The 17,338-nt window shown below is 38.6% G+C and overlaps 1 protein-coding gene across 1 annotated transcript in view; it reads left to right on the top strand.

Annotated features, from left to right (window-relative positions):
- CFAP100 (cilia and flagella associated protein 100) overlaps positions 1-17,338 on the top strand; it is a 43,192-nt gene that overhangs the window by 22,655 nt on the left and 3,199 nt on the right. The window contains exons 10-15 of the mRNA XM_072989519.2: positions 414-600; positions 4,443-4,509; positions 4,962-5,113; positions 6,070-6,205; positions 10,750-10,952; positions 13,563-13,656. Coding sequence (XP_072845620.2) covers positions 414-600; positions 4,443-4,509; positions 4,962-5,113; positions 6,070-6,205; positions 10,750-10,952; positions 13,563-13,656 — 839 coding nt within the window. The remainder of the gene's footprint in view (positions 1-413; positions 601-4,442; positions 4,510-4,961; positions 5,114-6,069; positions 6,206-10,749; positions 10,953-13,562; positions 13,657-17,338) is intronic.

Raw genomic sequence — 17,338 nt, 5'->3', positions numbered from 1 at the left:
AATATGTGCACAGGTGCGTGCATGCACACTTATACATATATGCACACCTGACAACTAATACTGGGGGACACACTGCCTCTATGGCTCAAGGTAATAGATAACTGATAGTGATAGGAAGCCTTTCCCTGCCCAAACTGGTGACTGAACAACAGCAAATTCTAAAATAAATGCACATTGGACATATAAAATACTTCCTGCTATTTATTCAGATTCTCCCACCATTTAACTTCATTCAAGAAACCCAGATCCTGGAATTATCTACTTGATGATCAGTTTTTACTATTGCTATGGACCCCCAGAATGATATTCCCCATTAGTTTTTTCTCTCCCCCCCAAAAAAAACCCCCAAATCAATTTGGAAAGTAAGTACTGATGTCTTTATTGTTTAATGAATGTTTTGGCTTTGTGCTTAGGTCGAGATCTCAAAGAGAAGGGCAGACCACGAGCGATGAGTGTAGCAAAACGTTCCAGTTTTGACCTGTCGGGAGTAGACGTTAGTTCCTTGAGGAGCCCTAGTCTAACTTTGGGCAGAAAGGACTCCATCAAGACGAGTCAGAGGTCTTCTAGGTCATTTGCCCGATCCCAGCAAAACAGAAGACTGTAAGTGTACCCCAAACATTTGGAGGCAAAGTGGGCAGGAAATGGAACTAGAGTGAACCATATTTTGTTGCTATCAGACACAAGACTATGCAACCATATGCCATTTTATTTTATCTTTGAAATGATGGCCGGCACTTCAGAACTTCCAAATTAGGATAATGGAGGAAAGCAAGGAAGCCTGTGAAATCTGTGGAAGTGTAGGTAAAAACAATTACAGTGGACCCTCTACTTATGGAATTAATCCGTATTGGAATGGTGGCTGTAGATCGAAAAGTCTGTAGGTCGAGTCTCCATTGACCTACAATGCATTGAAAAGCGATTAATCAGTAACTGGCCATTTTTGTTCTGTTTTTGTTCCATTTTGGGTTTTTTCTGGTCTGTAGGTCGAGTCTCTGGCTGCAAGTCGAACCTAAATTTTGCAGCCAGAGAAGTCTGTAACTCGAAAAGTCTGTAATTCGAGCCGTCTGTAAGTCGAGGGTCCACTGCATGGTAAAAGGTAAAGGTTCCCTGTGACAATTTTTGTCCAGTCATGTTCGATTCTAGGGGTAAAAACATGTATAGTGCATTGCAAATCTCAAGTTCAACCTGGATTACATATTGACTAAATTCCTGTAGTTAAGCATAGTAAATTGCAATTAAAGTTGACGAATGGAACGTGATTAAAGTTAGCTACATTTGGCATGAAAGATCGATCTCTATATGTGTGCTCTATATGTATATGCTACTATATGTTGCAGGCTAAATTCCTGTAGTTAAGCATAGTAAATTGCAACTAAAGTAGACCAATGGAATGTGATTAAAGTTAGCTACATTTGGCATGAAAGATCTATCTCTATACGTGTCCTCTATATGTATATGCTACTATATGTTGCATTCCTTTTGCTAATTTTCCTTATTCAGTATCCACTTGCTAACAGAAGAGTTGACTCACCAAATCCCCACATTCAATGGACCTACTCTAGTTGCAGCTTGCTACATTAAGTAAAAGGATTTCAGTTTGCTCCCCAAAAAACCAGAAAAGCCCTTCTGGCTATGGGAAAGAAATATCTAGCAGACATCCAGTATAATGAAATATGGTTAGTAATAATAAATAATAACAATAATCTTAGAACTGGAAGGGACCCTATGGATTATCGAGTCCAGCCCATGTCAATGACATAAGGGCCTAGTCAGTACATCTGACTGACAAGCATGCCCCCAGTAACAATTTCTGTTTTGGAAGCCTCGTGGATTGAACAGTAGGAACTGGGCAGCAATGTTGAAAGAGGCTGTTAAATAAGCATTGCTGTTCGTTAGTCATTGCTAAATGACAGATGTTCCATTAAATCTGAATATCTCATCCCTTATGAGATAAGCATAGAGATTTGTTACATCCATGTGAACAGAGCAGGGATTTGACATCAATTTTTTGCCTTCATTACATTTTTACATGCATTTTCTGGTCACTGGTTTTTGTTGCTGTCTAGAAGACTGGAGGTACATCCATTGTTATCATCAACACTTTGACTTCCAAGGGGTTTTGTTTCAGACCACTTTAGATGAGATTAGGCATCCTTCAGTCTTGAGAGACTATGGTAACGTGTTCTGAATAGATGACTTGGAACATCGTCTAGTGTGGCTGAGAAGGCCAATTGGAGAGTGACAATCCCTTCCACATGGAAGACAAATACAATCATCTGTCCCCTGTCCAGCTCTCTGATTTTATTGGTTTCAGGACTGCCTCTTTAGACCACTAACTGCCTTCATAACCCCAAAGGAACCTAAGAACCTAGAGGCAACATTAAATGTTGTACAAATAGATTTCTGTTGGTCCAATGAGATGTTCCTTTTGACTTCTTCTCTTCAAGGTGCCCCACCACCACCACAAGATCTGTTAAGGGACTCTGTTTTGCTAACAGGACCTGTTCTATTGCAGTATGACAGTGGTTCCCAACCTTGGGTAACCCAGGTGTTCCTGGTCAGCAACTTCCAGAAACTTCAGCAAGCACAGCTGGTGGTAAGGACTTTTGGGAACTGCAGTTCAAGAGCACCTGGGTTATCCAAGGTTGGGAACCACTGGAGTATGAGACCAATAGAGCCAGTCTTTTAGTTTGCTGATGTAGTGAGAGGATGAAATCTTGAGATATACCTCCTCCACAGAACTACAGTTCCTGGAGGGGGGCAAGATGATTGAACCGTATTTAACGTTATCTCTCTGAAGATCTATCAGTGTATATTAGCTAAATACTGTTACAAATGCTGGTTGCCAGGAAAGTACGTATTATTTATTTATTTATTTATTTATTTATTTATTTATTTATACTCCGCCCCTCTAGACCATGTCTACTTGGGGCGGCTTACAACATAAAATAAATCAATATAAAATATATATAATCATAAAAATACAATTGCTATATTAATTAAGACAATTAATTTAAGAAAGGATTACCAAGATGGGGTAGGATAAGAAAGAAGAAATAAAAAGACTTAGCTGACTGGAGGGAAGGCCTGCCAAATAGCCAAGTTTTTAACTGTCTTTTAAAAATACCCAGTGAGGGTGCCAGCCGAATTTCTGTTGGAAGGGCATTCCACAGCCGAGGGGCCGCCGCCAAGAAGGCCCGGTTTCTAGTTTTTTCCTTCCGAGCCTCTCTCGGCGTCAGGCCCCTCAGCCGTCCCTGCTGGCTATGGCGGGTGATTTGGGTAGATCTGCGTGGGAGAAGACGATCTGCCAAATATACAACATTTCTGTGGAAAAATGCTGGGTTTAGTTAATCAAATGCATATATTTTTGCTTTTCGGTCCTAAAAAAAGACTCCCACATGTCTTGCAATTTAAAAAAAAAAGGATTTCTGCGCACACATAAACATGTACATGCAAGAAACCCAGTTAAAACACAGGAAAACTAACTGCAAATAAAGTAAGCAAAACTATATTCAGACAAAGAAGGAAAAGAGCTACTTCCTTGCTCTTCCCTCCCTCTTTCTTTAGTCTCTCAATTTGCTCTTGTTGTGACTTGTTGCAATGTCTGCCAGTCCCATGGGGTGTGTGTGTGTGTGAAAGGACTCAACTGGCAAAACCATGCCCATGGCCACCAGACCCTTTCCATGCCACATATGTCTCATGCCAAAGAACACATTCATTTCCTTTCTGTCCACACTGGTGGAGACTCCATTGGTGGCAGCTCTGTTGGTGGCATAGGGGAAACAGTTGGAGAAATGAGGGCCTAGTTGGGATAGATGATGACCCCACACACACACTGGATACACACATGACACACGTAAACACAGCTCAGAGCAGAACATCCCAACTCCAGGTTTTAAAAGTTACAATTATACTGCAAAGGGACAGCAATTTTCTGTCCTTCATTGGCCAGAATCCTACTACCCGTTTGTGTATAAACGAAGTCACCATAGCAAATTTGTACTCTTTCATGAGGTACTAGTTGATCACAGACCCACAAATTACCTTGTTAATGAGCAGCATTTTTCTGCCAAGATTTACGTGATTTCTCTCACGCAAGCATAGTAGTAGGTTTCTGGCCATCGAGTTAAGCTGTCCATGTTCTAGTCTTACCATAACTAGAGTAGCTCACTGAATCAATGGGATTTGACCAAGTGTTAGCTTACCAAAGACCTATCAATTCAGAGGAGCTATACTAACTCCAGCTAACAACTGGATTTAGCCCTTAGGTCTTACTGTCGTTTTGTTTTATGAAATTCAACTGTGATTGCTTGGCAAGAACCAGGGGGGGAGGGGGCGGGATAGGAACTGAAGCAGAGAAAAATTAATGCTGGATTTAACTATGTTGTACAATGTACACAGTCACTTTGCTGTGATATCTAACTGAGCAATAACCTCTGCAGGAGTGTTCCAGTTCAGGCATCAGACGAAAAGATTAGTCCAGAATTATCTGATGATGAAGATGATATGGTTAGTAGTTTGAATCTGATTTTTTAAAAATAAATTACTTTTATTTTTCTAAACCAGTGCTTTACAATATAAGAGATATGAAGAGTTATAAAATTATAAGTCAAGTTTCAATCTTGCATTAGCAAAGTGAAGCACAGCGTTCAAAAACCCAGCATCAAAGAATGAATTATACCAATAAAGCAGTACTGTATTTCCCCTGCTGTATTTCTACTAATAACAAAAGATCTGTATTATTAAAGCAAGACATTTCTTTACACAAAATTTGGAGCACTTCAGAAAGTTATGAAAAATACCAGAAATCTATGGGAACAAAAGACCAAAGGGGGGGGGAGGGAATACCTAAAGAACCGTTTCAGAAAATGTTCACTTCAGTTTACAAAACACATTTTAACTCACACCCACACCTGTCTGAGCATCCTGCATTACTAACATTGAATTCTTTGCTTCTGCAGGAGCCTGAATTATACTTTACAGACCCACATCAACTGCTGAATCTGTTCACTGAGCTGGAAGAGCAGAACCTGTCCCTTATTCAGAATTCTCAAGAGACTGAGGAAACCCTAGATGAAATTCGACACACTTTGGCTACTACGCGAAATAAAATGTAAGTGGCTAAAGGATGCTGCCCAATGAAACATCACAATCCACGGGCCTGGGTCCCCCTTTCTCCTCACCCAAAAATGGGTGCACAGCACTGTTGCTGGAGGTGTTGCTATCCTTTTATGACACAGGAAATGCTTTGGTCAAGTACCTAGAATATAATTTAAGCTGCTACAGCTGAGACTCTATAATACTATGGTGTCATGAGCATCTTATTTCTTCCAATCCATGTTGTAAAAATCTATTCTGAGAAAATTAAATTCAGAAAAAAAAGGTGTGATGCTAATTTTACTTATTTATTTTGAGTATTTATTATACCGCTGAATTTTGTGAAAAGCGCTATTCTGAGTAGAGTACAACCAAAAGCAAAAACCCATCTGCCCAACAACAGACCAACATTAACACCCACAAATGGAGCAAACAAAATAATCAGAAACCCAGATGATGGCAGAATCAGGGGACACAAATATAAATTAATTTGAGAGAGGATGTCCTTAAATGCTTCTTGGAAAAGTATGGGTCTTTAACATCCTCTGAAAAACTGGGAACCCATTCCATAGGGATGGTGCCACAACCGAGAAGGCATGATTTCTAGTAGAAATCTGCTTTGCCTCTCTTGTTGTGGCCACCAGGAGAAGCAATGCCTGTGAGGAATGGGTGACACGGGCCAATGTTCTGAGGGAAAGACACTCTGACAAATAATGCAAACAGTTGATGGAGAACCTTCTTTCCTTCATTGTCATTATTTTTTTCTCAACTGGACCTTGTGAGATATGGCAATACACCTTCCATCCAGGTGATCAAGAATCTGAAAGCCAGGAAGCTTAAATGTATTTTAAGCCACTCCAGTGACATTTTGCACAAAACTGGTCCATTCATTTGCAGTATATTAGTGCATGCCATGAAAATGAGAGTCCAAAAGTCTTCCTTAAAAACAGTCTTGATTTCATTCTGAACCAGGGATCGTGAAATAGAGCAGTTGAAGCTGCTTACGGTCACTCTCCAGACCAACATCATTAAAGAGGAAGAGACAGCAGCAGACCTTGAACTCAAAGCACGAGTCTTTTCTTTTGGAGAATACAAAGCAGAAGTTCAGGTACGTGTGTGTAGATCAAGTCAATGACTACGAAACCAATGGCCAGGGGAACAGGTGGCACATATTAGATTTACAAGACACAATGTAGAGTAGCCATGGAAAAAGGCTCACCTAGATGTTGTTAGACTGCATCTTCCACCGTTCTTCATTTTTGGCTGTGCTGGGCTAGTGCTGATGGGAGATACAGTCTTCCAACATTTGAAGAGCTGCACTTTGGCCATCCCTGCTAGAGGGTCTATGGCACAGGCTGACACTGATAAGAGAGGTGGGCAAAATTCCAGGGCTTGGGGCCTGGATACCTGAAGGACCGCCTCCTTCCATATGAACCTACCCGGCAGTTAAGATCTAGCCAGGGGGCCCTTTTGAAAGAGCCGTCCCTCAAGGAGGTGAGAGGGATGGCTTGTAGACAAAGGGCCTTTTCGGCAGCTGCCCCCAGACTATGGAATGCCCTCCTGACTGAAATTCGTCTGGCGCCGACGTTGATGACATTTCGGCGCCAGGTCAAAACCTTCCTGTTCCAGAAGGCTTTTAATTGAAATAACATCAACTGTGGGTCCTGATGGCAACTTATATATATATATATTAATTGTATTTAATTCTTCTCTTTTTTTAACTTATTTTTTCTTTTTTTTTACAAAAAAATACACAAAAGAACATATACATAACAACAAAAATACAAAAAAAATACAAGTAATAGTGCTTATTATAAACTAAATTCTAATGTGCACCCCATACCCACGGGACTCTATTTACTATAATAATTTTTTTCTTACAGATTACCTCTCCAAAATTGTATTGAGTATTCTTTAGAGGCTTTCCCCCTTCCTTTCACTAACACAAATTCCACAAATTTACCCCAAATATCATAGAAATTGTTACAACTTATTTCCCCTCTTTTTATTTTAAGTTTCATAGTCAATTTATCATTTAATGCAATGTTCCATACTTCACAATACCAGTCTTCAATTTTAATATCATTCTTGTCTTTCCAAAATCTAGCTATTAATATTCTAGCACCTGTCATAAAATTAGTGATTAATTCTTTTGAGTGATGGTCCAAATCTGTATTATCAAAAATTGACAATAAAGCAATTTTGGCATTAAAATCAATATCTTTACCAAATATATCACACATTTCTTTAAAAATCAGTTCCCAAAATTTCTTAACCACTTTACATTCCCATCACATATGAAAATACGTACCAATTTCCTCATCACATTTCCAACATGCTTTGGGGTATGTTGGATTTATTATATTCAATTTTACAGGAGTCAAATACCACCTTAGACAGATTTTTTAAAAAATTTCCTTTATTCTTGTTGACATTAATCTTAACACTCTCATCCTCCACATTTTTGTCCAATCCTCTATTTTAATTTCTGTTTTTAAATCATTTTCCCAAATTAATTTTAAACCTTCTATTCCCCATTCTTTTTCCTCTTGTTCCAAAATTATATTATATATTTTACTTACTATTCCTTTCAAAATTGTATCTTGCATATCTTCATGTGATGACAGAAATTGTTCGTACTTAGTAAGTTCTCTACATTTACCATTAGTTTTCAACCAATCCTTTGTCCAGGTGTCTAACTGAATAAGATTATACCATGATAGTTTATTAAATTGCAGTTTAGACATAATCAACTCCTTCGATATCATGTTACCCATCCAGTCCTTCAATCTTGCAACCCTTTTATTCTTAAATAGTTCTACTAAATCCTTTAAATTTGTAGGAAAGTTTTCTGTCTCAGTCACTAGTTTTAATGGTGAAGTTAAGGGACAAAACTTCTCTTTATATTTATTCCAAATATTTAACAGGTTTCTTAAAAAGGGGTTTTTTTATCTGATTTATTGAACTTCTCTTTAGTATATTAAACAAGTATCCTTCAGCATTTCCATTTATTTCTGAAGATTCCATCTCCCACCAAATTAATTTTTCTTTATTGAATATAATATCTCCAATAACTCTTAATTGATTTGCTATATAATAATTTTTAACATTGGGCATACCTAAACCTCCTTTTTTTTTGAGCCTTATACCAATATCTTTTATTTATTCTAGATTTTTTGCCTTGATTACAAAAGCCATTAATTAATCCCTGCCAATATTTAAAATCCTCTTCTTCTAATCGTATTGGGAGCATCCTAAATAAAAAAGTGATCTTCAGTAATATTTTCATCTTAATTAAAGTGATTCTCCCAAACCATGATAGTTTCAATTTGGCATACTCCTGCAATTTATCTTTAATTTCATATTTTAATTTATTAAAATTTTTCTCTTTTAATTTTTGAGTTGTTCTAATTATGTTTATGCCTAAATATTTGATAAGATTACACATTTTAACGCTATATTTATTCACAAACATTTCTTGTTCCTGTATATTATAGTTAAACATCATCATTTGTGATTTTTGCCAATTAATCCTTAAACCTGTTATTTCCCCAAATTTTTCTAAATGGTTTTTAATGTTTTCCATACTCTCTAATGGATTTTTAATAGTCAGTAAGGAATCATCAGCAAACAAATTAATTTTAATCATTTCATTTTTACCTGTTCCTTTAATTAATTTATCATTTCTTATTGCGTTAGCTAATAATTCTATAACCATGCAAAACAATATTGGTGAAAGTGGGCAGCCTTGTCTAGTACCTCGGCCTAGAAAGATCTTTTCCGTTATACCATCATTAACTATTATTTCTGAAGTATTATCTAAGTATAATTGATCTATAACCCCTCTAAACTTTTTACCAAATCCCCAACCTCTTATAAGAAGTTTTAGTGTTGACCATTCAACACAATCAAAGGCTTTAAATATATCCAATGATAAAATCATTGCTTTTATTTTTTATTTTTCTATTTCATGTATAATATTTAAAACTCATCTAGTTAAATTGTCCATTTGTCTACCCTTAATGAAACCACATTGGTCTTCTTTAATATAATTTGCTATAAATCTATTTAATCTATTTGCCAATATAGCAGTAAAAATCTTAGCATCTTGGTTTATTAAAGATATAGGTCTATAGGATCCCGGATCTGTTTGATCCTTATTGGGTTTTAGAATAAGAATCGTTAATGAATGCTTCCATGAAGCTGGTATTGTCTCTCCTTCCATTATCTTATTATAAATCATGTTTAGCTTAGGTATCAAAATGGTGCTAAAGTGTTTATAATATTCTGGACCCAATCCGTCAGGACCTGGTATTTTACCATTTTTTAATTTATTTATGACTTCAGCAATCTCTTGTTGATTGATCTCTTCTTCTAATATTCTTTTATCATTTTCCGATAATTTAGTTTTAAAATTATCATTTATATATTTTTCTATACATTCTTTCTTTACGTTATTTCCTTTGTATAGTTTCTGAAAAAAATCATGAAAAATCTTCAATTTTTCTTTCATTATATTACAATTATTACCTGTTCGATCTTTAATTATCCCTATTGAATTTTTTGCTCTTTTATTTTTACACATTTTAGCTAACAATTTTGAGTTTTTGTTATTAAATTCAAAAAAAAGTCTCTTTAAATACATCAGATCTCTTTGAACTTTCTCTATTTCTATATTATCTAATTCCTTTCTCTTAGCCTGAATTTCTATTAATATTCTTCTATCTCTTTCTGTAAAAAAATCTATTTTCTAAGTTTTTCAAATCTTCTAGTTTTTTCACATGTCCCTCCTTAATTTTTTTAAATTTACACGATTCTCTTATCGTTATTCCTCTTGTGATTGCTTTCATTGTGTCCCACAACAGGCCTGGCTTAGCACCTCCTGTTTCATTTATTGTCCATAATTCTAGCCATTCCTTCTTTATCTTTTCTATTATTTCTGGATACTGCAGAATATTATTATCAATTCGCCATCTTTTGGAGTCTTTATAATCTTTCTTTATTTCAATCTTGATTAACATCAATGCATGATCTATTATTTTAATAGGGTTTATTTCAGTATCGACAATCTTAGAAATTAAATCTTGAGATGTAAATATATAATCTATTCTAGAGTAAGTATTGTGCACAACTGAAAAATAAGTATATCTTTTTTCATCACCTTTCATTTCTCTCCAAATATCCTTCAAATGGTTATTTTTTATCTTTTTACTTAATATTGTGTTTCTATGATAAATATCATTCCGACCGTATGCAGTTTTGTCTTTTATCTTATCCATAACCATTGTATTGTATTGTATTTTAATTGTTGTAAGCCACCCAGAGACCTTTGGGTAGTGTGGGTGGCATATAAATAAATAAATAAATAAATAAATAAATAAATAAATAAATAAATAAATAAATAAATAAATAAATAAATAAATAAATAAATAAATAAATAAATAAAAATTCAGTCACTAGGAGTGATGGAAGTTGACATTCAACATGTGGAGGGTCACAAGCTACCCCTTGCTGGACTAAGAAAAAGGTAACAACTTTTTCTAGAAAAAAAAATCTTAAGTGTTAAGAATGATTGGGAATAGCACCATAAGATTACCCATCTCATAGAGACGTATATATTCACACAACTATATTATTGACTCTTGACTACAGGACAAAATGTTGGTGAGCTTGCATCGAAAGGTGCTGGAAGTCTATCGGCGCTGCATTGGAGAAAACGAAGCAAACCTTGGGACCCTGCAGATGCTGACCGTTATAGAGCACCAGCTGGATGACTTGCTGGAGTGTCTCGAAAGGGTCCCCCCGGCAAAAATAGAACAAGCCGAGAAGGCCAAAGAGAAAGAACGACGGATGAGGTAGGAGAGACCTCCAATCCAGACAACGGCATCCGGTTGCAGCCTCCTGCCAATTCAATGGCTTCTGTCACTGAGACAGGGGTGCAGGGAGTCCCTTTCCTCCTGATACCCCTTGCCAGAGACTTAGGCATCATTTTCTATTGGGTGGCCTAAGCCAGTTCTGTTTGAAGGCAACAGATAATGGGGATGGACCGTGTAGCAAAAGAGATCAGCTAGTTCGGGTGGATTGCATAATAATCAAGATGTGGTTGCAGAGGCCTGCTTCTGCACACGGATTTTCCTGGCTGGAGGCAGGACTTCAGATACCCACAGCACAATGGTTAAATGCTGGAAAACATGACTGAACTCTTCCATACTTCATCAAGGAAATGTTGAATAAATTCAACAACTTGAGTGAGAAGCACTTGTATGAGATCCTGCTCTGGTTAGGACTTGAAAATTTTATCTTAACTTTTTGAATTCAGAATGGTGGTGAGGGAAGGAGCCCACATCTTAGAAAATGTACTTTTTGAACATTGCTCTTGTGTGTTGCCAAATTGCTTCCAACTTAAAGGTGATCTTAACTGAGTTTTCAAGGTGTGCAAGATGTTTAAGGAGTGCTTTACTATTGAGTCCTTGTGGACAAGCAGGGAGGGATTTGAACCCAGATCTCCTGAGTTCTAAAGTGACAGTCTACTACCACAGCACACTGGATGTTTTACAGCTATCCTTATCCTGCATAAGTGGTAGGGGCTTTCGTCCAAAAATGATAATTGTACATGGGATCCTAAACAGCTGCATTTTGACCCAACTAAAGTTTCATAAAATTAAACAAACAGAAGTTTCTAAACAGCCAGCTTTGAAAGGTTATCCTACAGTATTACAGTAAATTGAAGTTACCCAGCTATATCTGACAATAGCCAGATTTTACTTTTCCGGGAAAGGATAGCATTGTAATACCAGAATATGTTGGGGCAATAGTTACTTCTGCCTGTTGCCACTGCCTGAGAACTTCCAAACTGTGAACCTTATTCTCAAGGGACAGAACTGTAACAGCATTCAAAAAGTTGCCATAATATTCTATTGATTGTTCTCCCAACAAAGGGCACCTCCATTTTGTTTGGATTAAGCTTGTTTGTTTACCCTTAGCAAACATCCTCAAAGACTTTAAAAATCAAATAGATGCACATTCCATTTGTTTTGTGAAAGGCAGAGATCTAAAACTTATGTTAATATTGAGGTTCAGGGTCAAACTCTACAATAGTGAGCCAAATGGCTAAACTGCAATACTGTAGTAAAGACTCTGCTCACAACCAGTTCAGGTAGCCAACTCAAGGTTGTCTCAGCTTTCCATCCTTCTAAGGTTGATAAAATATGTACCCAGCTCACTGCTGGGCAAAGTGTTCCTTGCATAATTATATTGTAAACTGCCTATAGTGCTCTAGCACTTTGGGGGCAGTAAATAAGTCAAAACAACTAATCAATAAATGAGGATTCTTTAAGTGCTGATAGATTGCTATTTGTCACACTGTATGGAATCCCTAATGGCTGTATCCTGCAGCTCAGCAACCTTTGATTTCTGATTGGCCAGTCAAAAATAAATGAGCTTCATTGGCAGGTTTGATTTCTCAGCTTGTGGCTTGGAGGAAAAACAAGTTATCAGCTTTCAAAAGTGTCTCATCTCTTTCTGCCTTCTGCTGAATTTTTCAGTTTCAGCAGACATGAAGCCCCTCCAGAAGACAGATTCACATTTACCATAAAGTTATTTTTAATACACTTTAAAAACTAGCAAATGTATTGTGTCCTAAGCTTTCATGAACTACAGTCCATTTCCTCAAGTATGCCAAGTACTACCCTAAGTTGTATGCACACACACACACCCCGTACATACTATGATTGGGGAAATGGGGAGAATTATAAGCAGTGTGAACAGCAGGAAGTGTAGATAGCGGCAGTTATATTGTTAATAGTGATTATTTACAAAGCACTGTTGATGCTTGGCACCTAACATTCTGACACGAATTCAATTAACACACAAATCTTTGTATTCCGTAGAGTCCATGTCACTTGATGAAGTGTTTCTGTATAGCAGGGGGACAATTGTGGCTTCTTCCTGCATCCCTCCATGTGTTTGTTCTGGGGGAGCTGGCAAATTTGAAGAGGAGGTTTTTGGACCCAAAAAGGGCTGTGGGGATGAGGACGTTTCAGCCCTGCCAGAAGGGTTGGATTTCCACCCTTCTGAGCACTTGATAGTAGTTCATTAATTGATGTTATTTATCTGTGATGCTTTGCAAATGGAGTGGTTACTATACTAAAACAGATGTCATTCTACATTTCGCATTTATTTCTTCTGAACTCACTGCTCACAGTGCCTCCATGCACGGCAACCCTGTATGTATCCTATTTTCGTTTTCTAGCTGCATCTCCTGGGTGGTCGTTAAGTGAGGAGCTCCCATCATAATACTCCCTAAAGAGCAGTGGGCTACCTTGGGAGCACTGGCCACCACTGTGTGCATGGAAGCGCTTGGCCTCCCAGGATCCCAGCCCTCGAGAAAAGTCAATGTGGTGGAATTCTAGCAGGCTGATGTGGCTAAAAATTCTAATCCTTCATTTGCTTCTTTATGTGGCTAGGCTGAGAGAAGAAAAGATAAGACAGCAGAGACAACTGCAGGAAGAGAGGTTGCAGCGGGCTCTGGCAAGAGCACAAGCTGATATTAAGAAAAAGGTAAAACCAGCAGTATTTGCTAATTCCTCAATTTCACAATTTCAGCCACTTCTATTAATTGTTTTGCTTAAGAGTCATTCTGTAGCTTCAGTTCCACTGAACTCTGCCTTTGAAAAGGATCGTGTGATTCAGTATATTGACTAGGTTTGTGCACTGTTCCTAAGACAAAGGGATGTGTCATCATAAACCATATGGCCAAGGTACTTTTCTTGATGCTTGAACTCTACAACGCTTGAACTTGCTTTTGTTCTATTTCTGAAAACATTCATTGCATTCATGTACATCTTCAAATGGCTGGTGCAAACTTAAAAGACAGTGATGTAGAGCACTGGTAATATTATGGGAAGGTTTCCTATATGACGCATGGTTTTATATACCCCCATCCTAGTTCCATTAACTCTCATTTTTTTAACCTGAAGTTATGTGCCATCAATATGCCTCCAACCTATGATGACTGGGTGAATTAATGACCTCTCAAAGGTCCTGTTCATTAGCAGCTCTGCCCATGTTGCATAAACTAAAGGCTGTGGCTTCTTTGGTCTTTCCATCTCCTACTGCCTTCCACTTTCCCACACATTGTCTTTTCCAGTTAGCCTTGTCTTTTCCTGAGATTTTTAAAGTGCAATAGCCTCAGTTTAGTAATTTTGGCTTCTTAAGTCAACATTGATTTGATCTAAAACTCACTTGTCTTTCTGCTGGTCCCCATCACATCCACCATTCAAATGAATCTGTTAGTTCCTGGTAGCTTTTTCCACTGACCCGGGTTCATATCCATACCCAATAATTAGAAATACAGTACCATAGTATAGATGTTCTTGGCCTTAGTCTCCACATCTTTATATTGGAGGATCTTGCCTCACAAACCTTTTATAATTCTTTGAAAAGCTCAACAGGCATGTGGATGAGGGCAAATCAGTGGATATTGTCTGTCTGGATTTTCAGAAGGCATTTGACATAGTCGCTCACCAAAGGCTGCTGAGAAAACTCCCCAGTCAGGGGATAAGAGGGCAGGTCCTCTTATGGATTGAGAATTGGTTGAGAACCAGGAAACAGAGAGTAGGTGTCAAAGGGCAATTTTCACAATGGAGGGAGGTGAAGAGCGGTGTGCCCCAGGGATCTGTCCTGGGACTGATGCTTTTCAACCTGTTCATTAATGACCTGGAGACAGGGATAAGCAATGAGGTGGACAAGTCTGCAGAAGACACAAAACTTTTCTGGGTGGCGAAGACCAGAAGGGATTGTGAAGAGCTCCAGAAGGATCTCTCCAACCTGGGAGAATGGGCAGCAAGATGGCAAATATGTTTCAATATAAGAAAATTGTAAAGTAATGCATATTGGGACAAAAAATCAAAACTTTAGTTATCAGCTAACAGGTTCTGAGAAAAGATGGGGTTATTCATATTCGTATGCGAATATCCCCACACAGGTGGCATTAACAAGGGTCCAGTCCCATGGGACCGGACAGTCCACTCACTAATCCTCTGCGGACACGGACCACGCAATTCTACCAATGGATCCGCAGCGTGTGATCTGCTCACCACTCCTGGCAGGAGGCGGGAGGACAAGCTTCACTGCAAGGTTGAAGAGTGGCGAGCGGATTGCACGCTGCGGCGCCATTCGTAGAATTGCACTGTCCGTGTGCACGGCAAATCAGTGAGTGGACTGTCCGGCCCCCATGGGACCCTCATTAACGCCACCTGTGAGTGGGATATTCGTATTCGTATATAAATACTCCCATCTCTAGTTCTGAGTTGTCTGTGGCGGATCAGGAAAGAGATCTTGGTGTGCTGGTGAACAGCTCGATGAAAGTGTCAACCCCGTGTGCATCAGCAGTGAAGAAGCCCAATTCCATACTAGGTATCATTAAAAAGGTGACTGAAAATAAAACAGCCAACATTATAATGCCATTGTACAAAGCACTGGTAAGGCCGCACGCGGAGTATCACGCACAATTCTGGACGCCGCACCTCAAAAAAGACATAGTGGAACTGAAAAAGGTGCAGAAGAGAGTGACTAAAATGATGACTGGGCTGGGGTCCCTCCCTTATGAGGAAAGGCTACAGCATCTGGGGCTGTTTAGTCTAGAGAAAAGGCACCAGAGGGGGGACATGATTGAGACGTATAAAATTATGCAGGGGTGGATAAAGTGGATAGAGTAAAGTTCTTTTCCTTCTCACACAATACCAGAACCAGGGAACATCCGCTCAAATGGAATGTTGGGAGAGTGAGAACAGACCAAAGAAATTTTTTTTTATCCAGTGTGTTGTTCATCTGTGGAACTCCCTGCCACAGGATGTGGTGATGGCATCTGGCTTAGATGCCTTTAAAAGGGATTGGACAGATTTTGAGAGGAAAAGTCCATGCAGGTTACAAGCCATAATGGGGAAAGGTACCTCAAAATGCAGCTGCAAGGGAGTGGTCTCAGGAGACAGGTCTCTAGTTGTCTTGTGCGCTCCCATGGCATCTAGTGGGGCCACTGTGAGATGCAGGGAGCTGGACTAGATGGGCCCTTGGCCTAATCCAGCAGGGCTCTATGTTCTTATGTTCTCTTGTTCCTTCATAGCCATCCCTCCCAGCCTCAGCCTTTTCCTGATTTCTTAGCTACAGTGTCCATCTGGGTAAAGGATTAAACTTTGATATAGAAAATCTTTTAAGTTCTGATTTCTTTGTTATCAGTATCTGCCATCTTTATTTTTGTCTTCTTAATGGTCACCTGCATTTTCACTTTTTTCTTTAACACTCATCTGTACTCATTAAAGGCCACCGATGCCTTCAGCCAGTAATATGGTGCCCTTTTTGGTCTCTTGAATTGATATTTCGTTCACTGATTTTCACTTCTCTTTCAACTACATCAACTTTCCTACAGTAAATTCTGCAAATACATTGAAGAGGCTGGAAGACAGAAGACTTCAATGTTTTCAAAGATAACCCCCCCCCCCCAAATGTTGTATTATTTCCTCACAGTAGAGCTGCTGCAGCCCCTGATGACTTCCCTGCACCTTTTCAAAAGGTGAGGCGAGGCCTGTGCATCCTACTCATTCAGTCAACACCTTAGATTGACATAAAGACATTATACCTAACATTTCCCAGAATTCACCTTTTTTTTAAGTTTCCCCATCCAATTTGATGATGTTACAGAGCTGTCTGCCCCAACATTTTGTCTTTGCCAATCAGCATCAACTCAGAGCCCAATCAGCATTATGTGAAGAGCCTTCTTACACAGATGGGCATTACTTTATACCTGTAGCTATAATGGATCACATTTACCATTCTTACTATCCTTTTTGTCACAAGTAATATACTATCATGTGTTTTAACTTGGCTTACTCCTAACTCTAGATTCTTTATAATGTTCAAAGCTCAAAGCCTTCCCTCCATTGCAGGACCTTTCTGTCGATTCACTCTCTTTGCTTCGTTATATGAACAGTTCTGCCTTCGATGAGGATCTTTTCAAAAGCTGCTCAGAAATCCAGGTTTACCAAAGACCAGCATCCTCTTTGATTTTTGACAAGCATAATTGCAAATGCAGAAGTATATCTGGAGCAATTTAGAAAGGTTATCTGCCTTGTTGCATGGCTGCTTATATGACCAGACAGGTGACTAAACAAACCTTCCTCACACGGATGCAGTCACTTCCATCTTTGAAATTATATGCATGGCAAACTGAACAATACACTGGCCT

This window comes from Pogona vitticeps, chromosome 2 (genome assembly GCF_051106095.1).
Source record: "Pogona vitticeps strain Pit_001003342236 chromosome 2, PviZW2.1, whole genome shotgun sequence".
Lineage (NCBI taxonomy): Eukaryota > Metazoa > Chordata > Lepidosauria > Squamata > Agamidae > Pogona > Pogona vitticeps.
The sequence above is the reverse complement of the archived record's forward strand: the minus strand, read 5'-3'. Positions and strand labels throughout refer to the sequence as shown.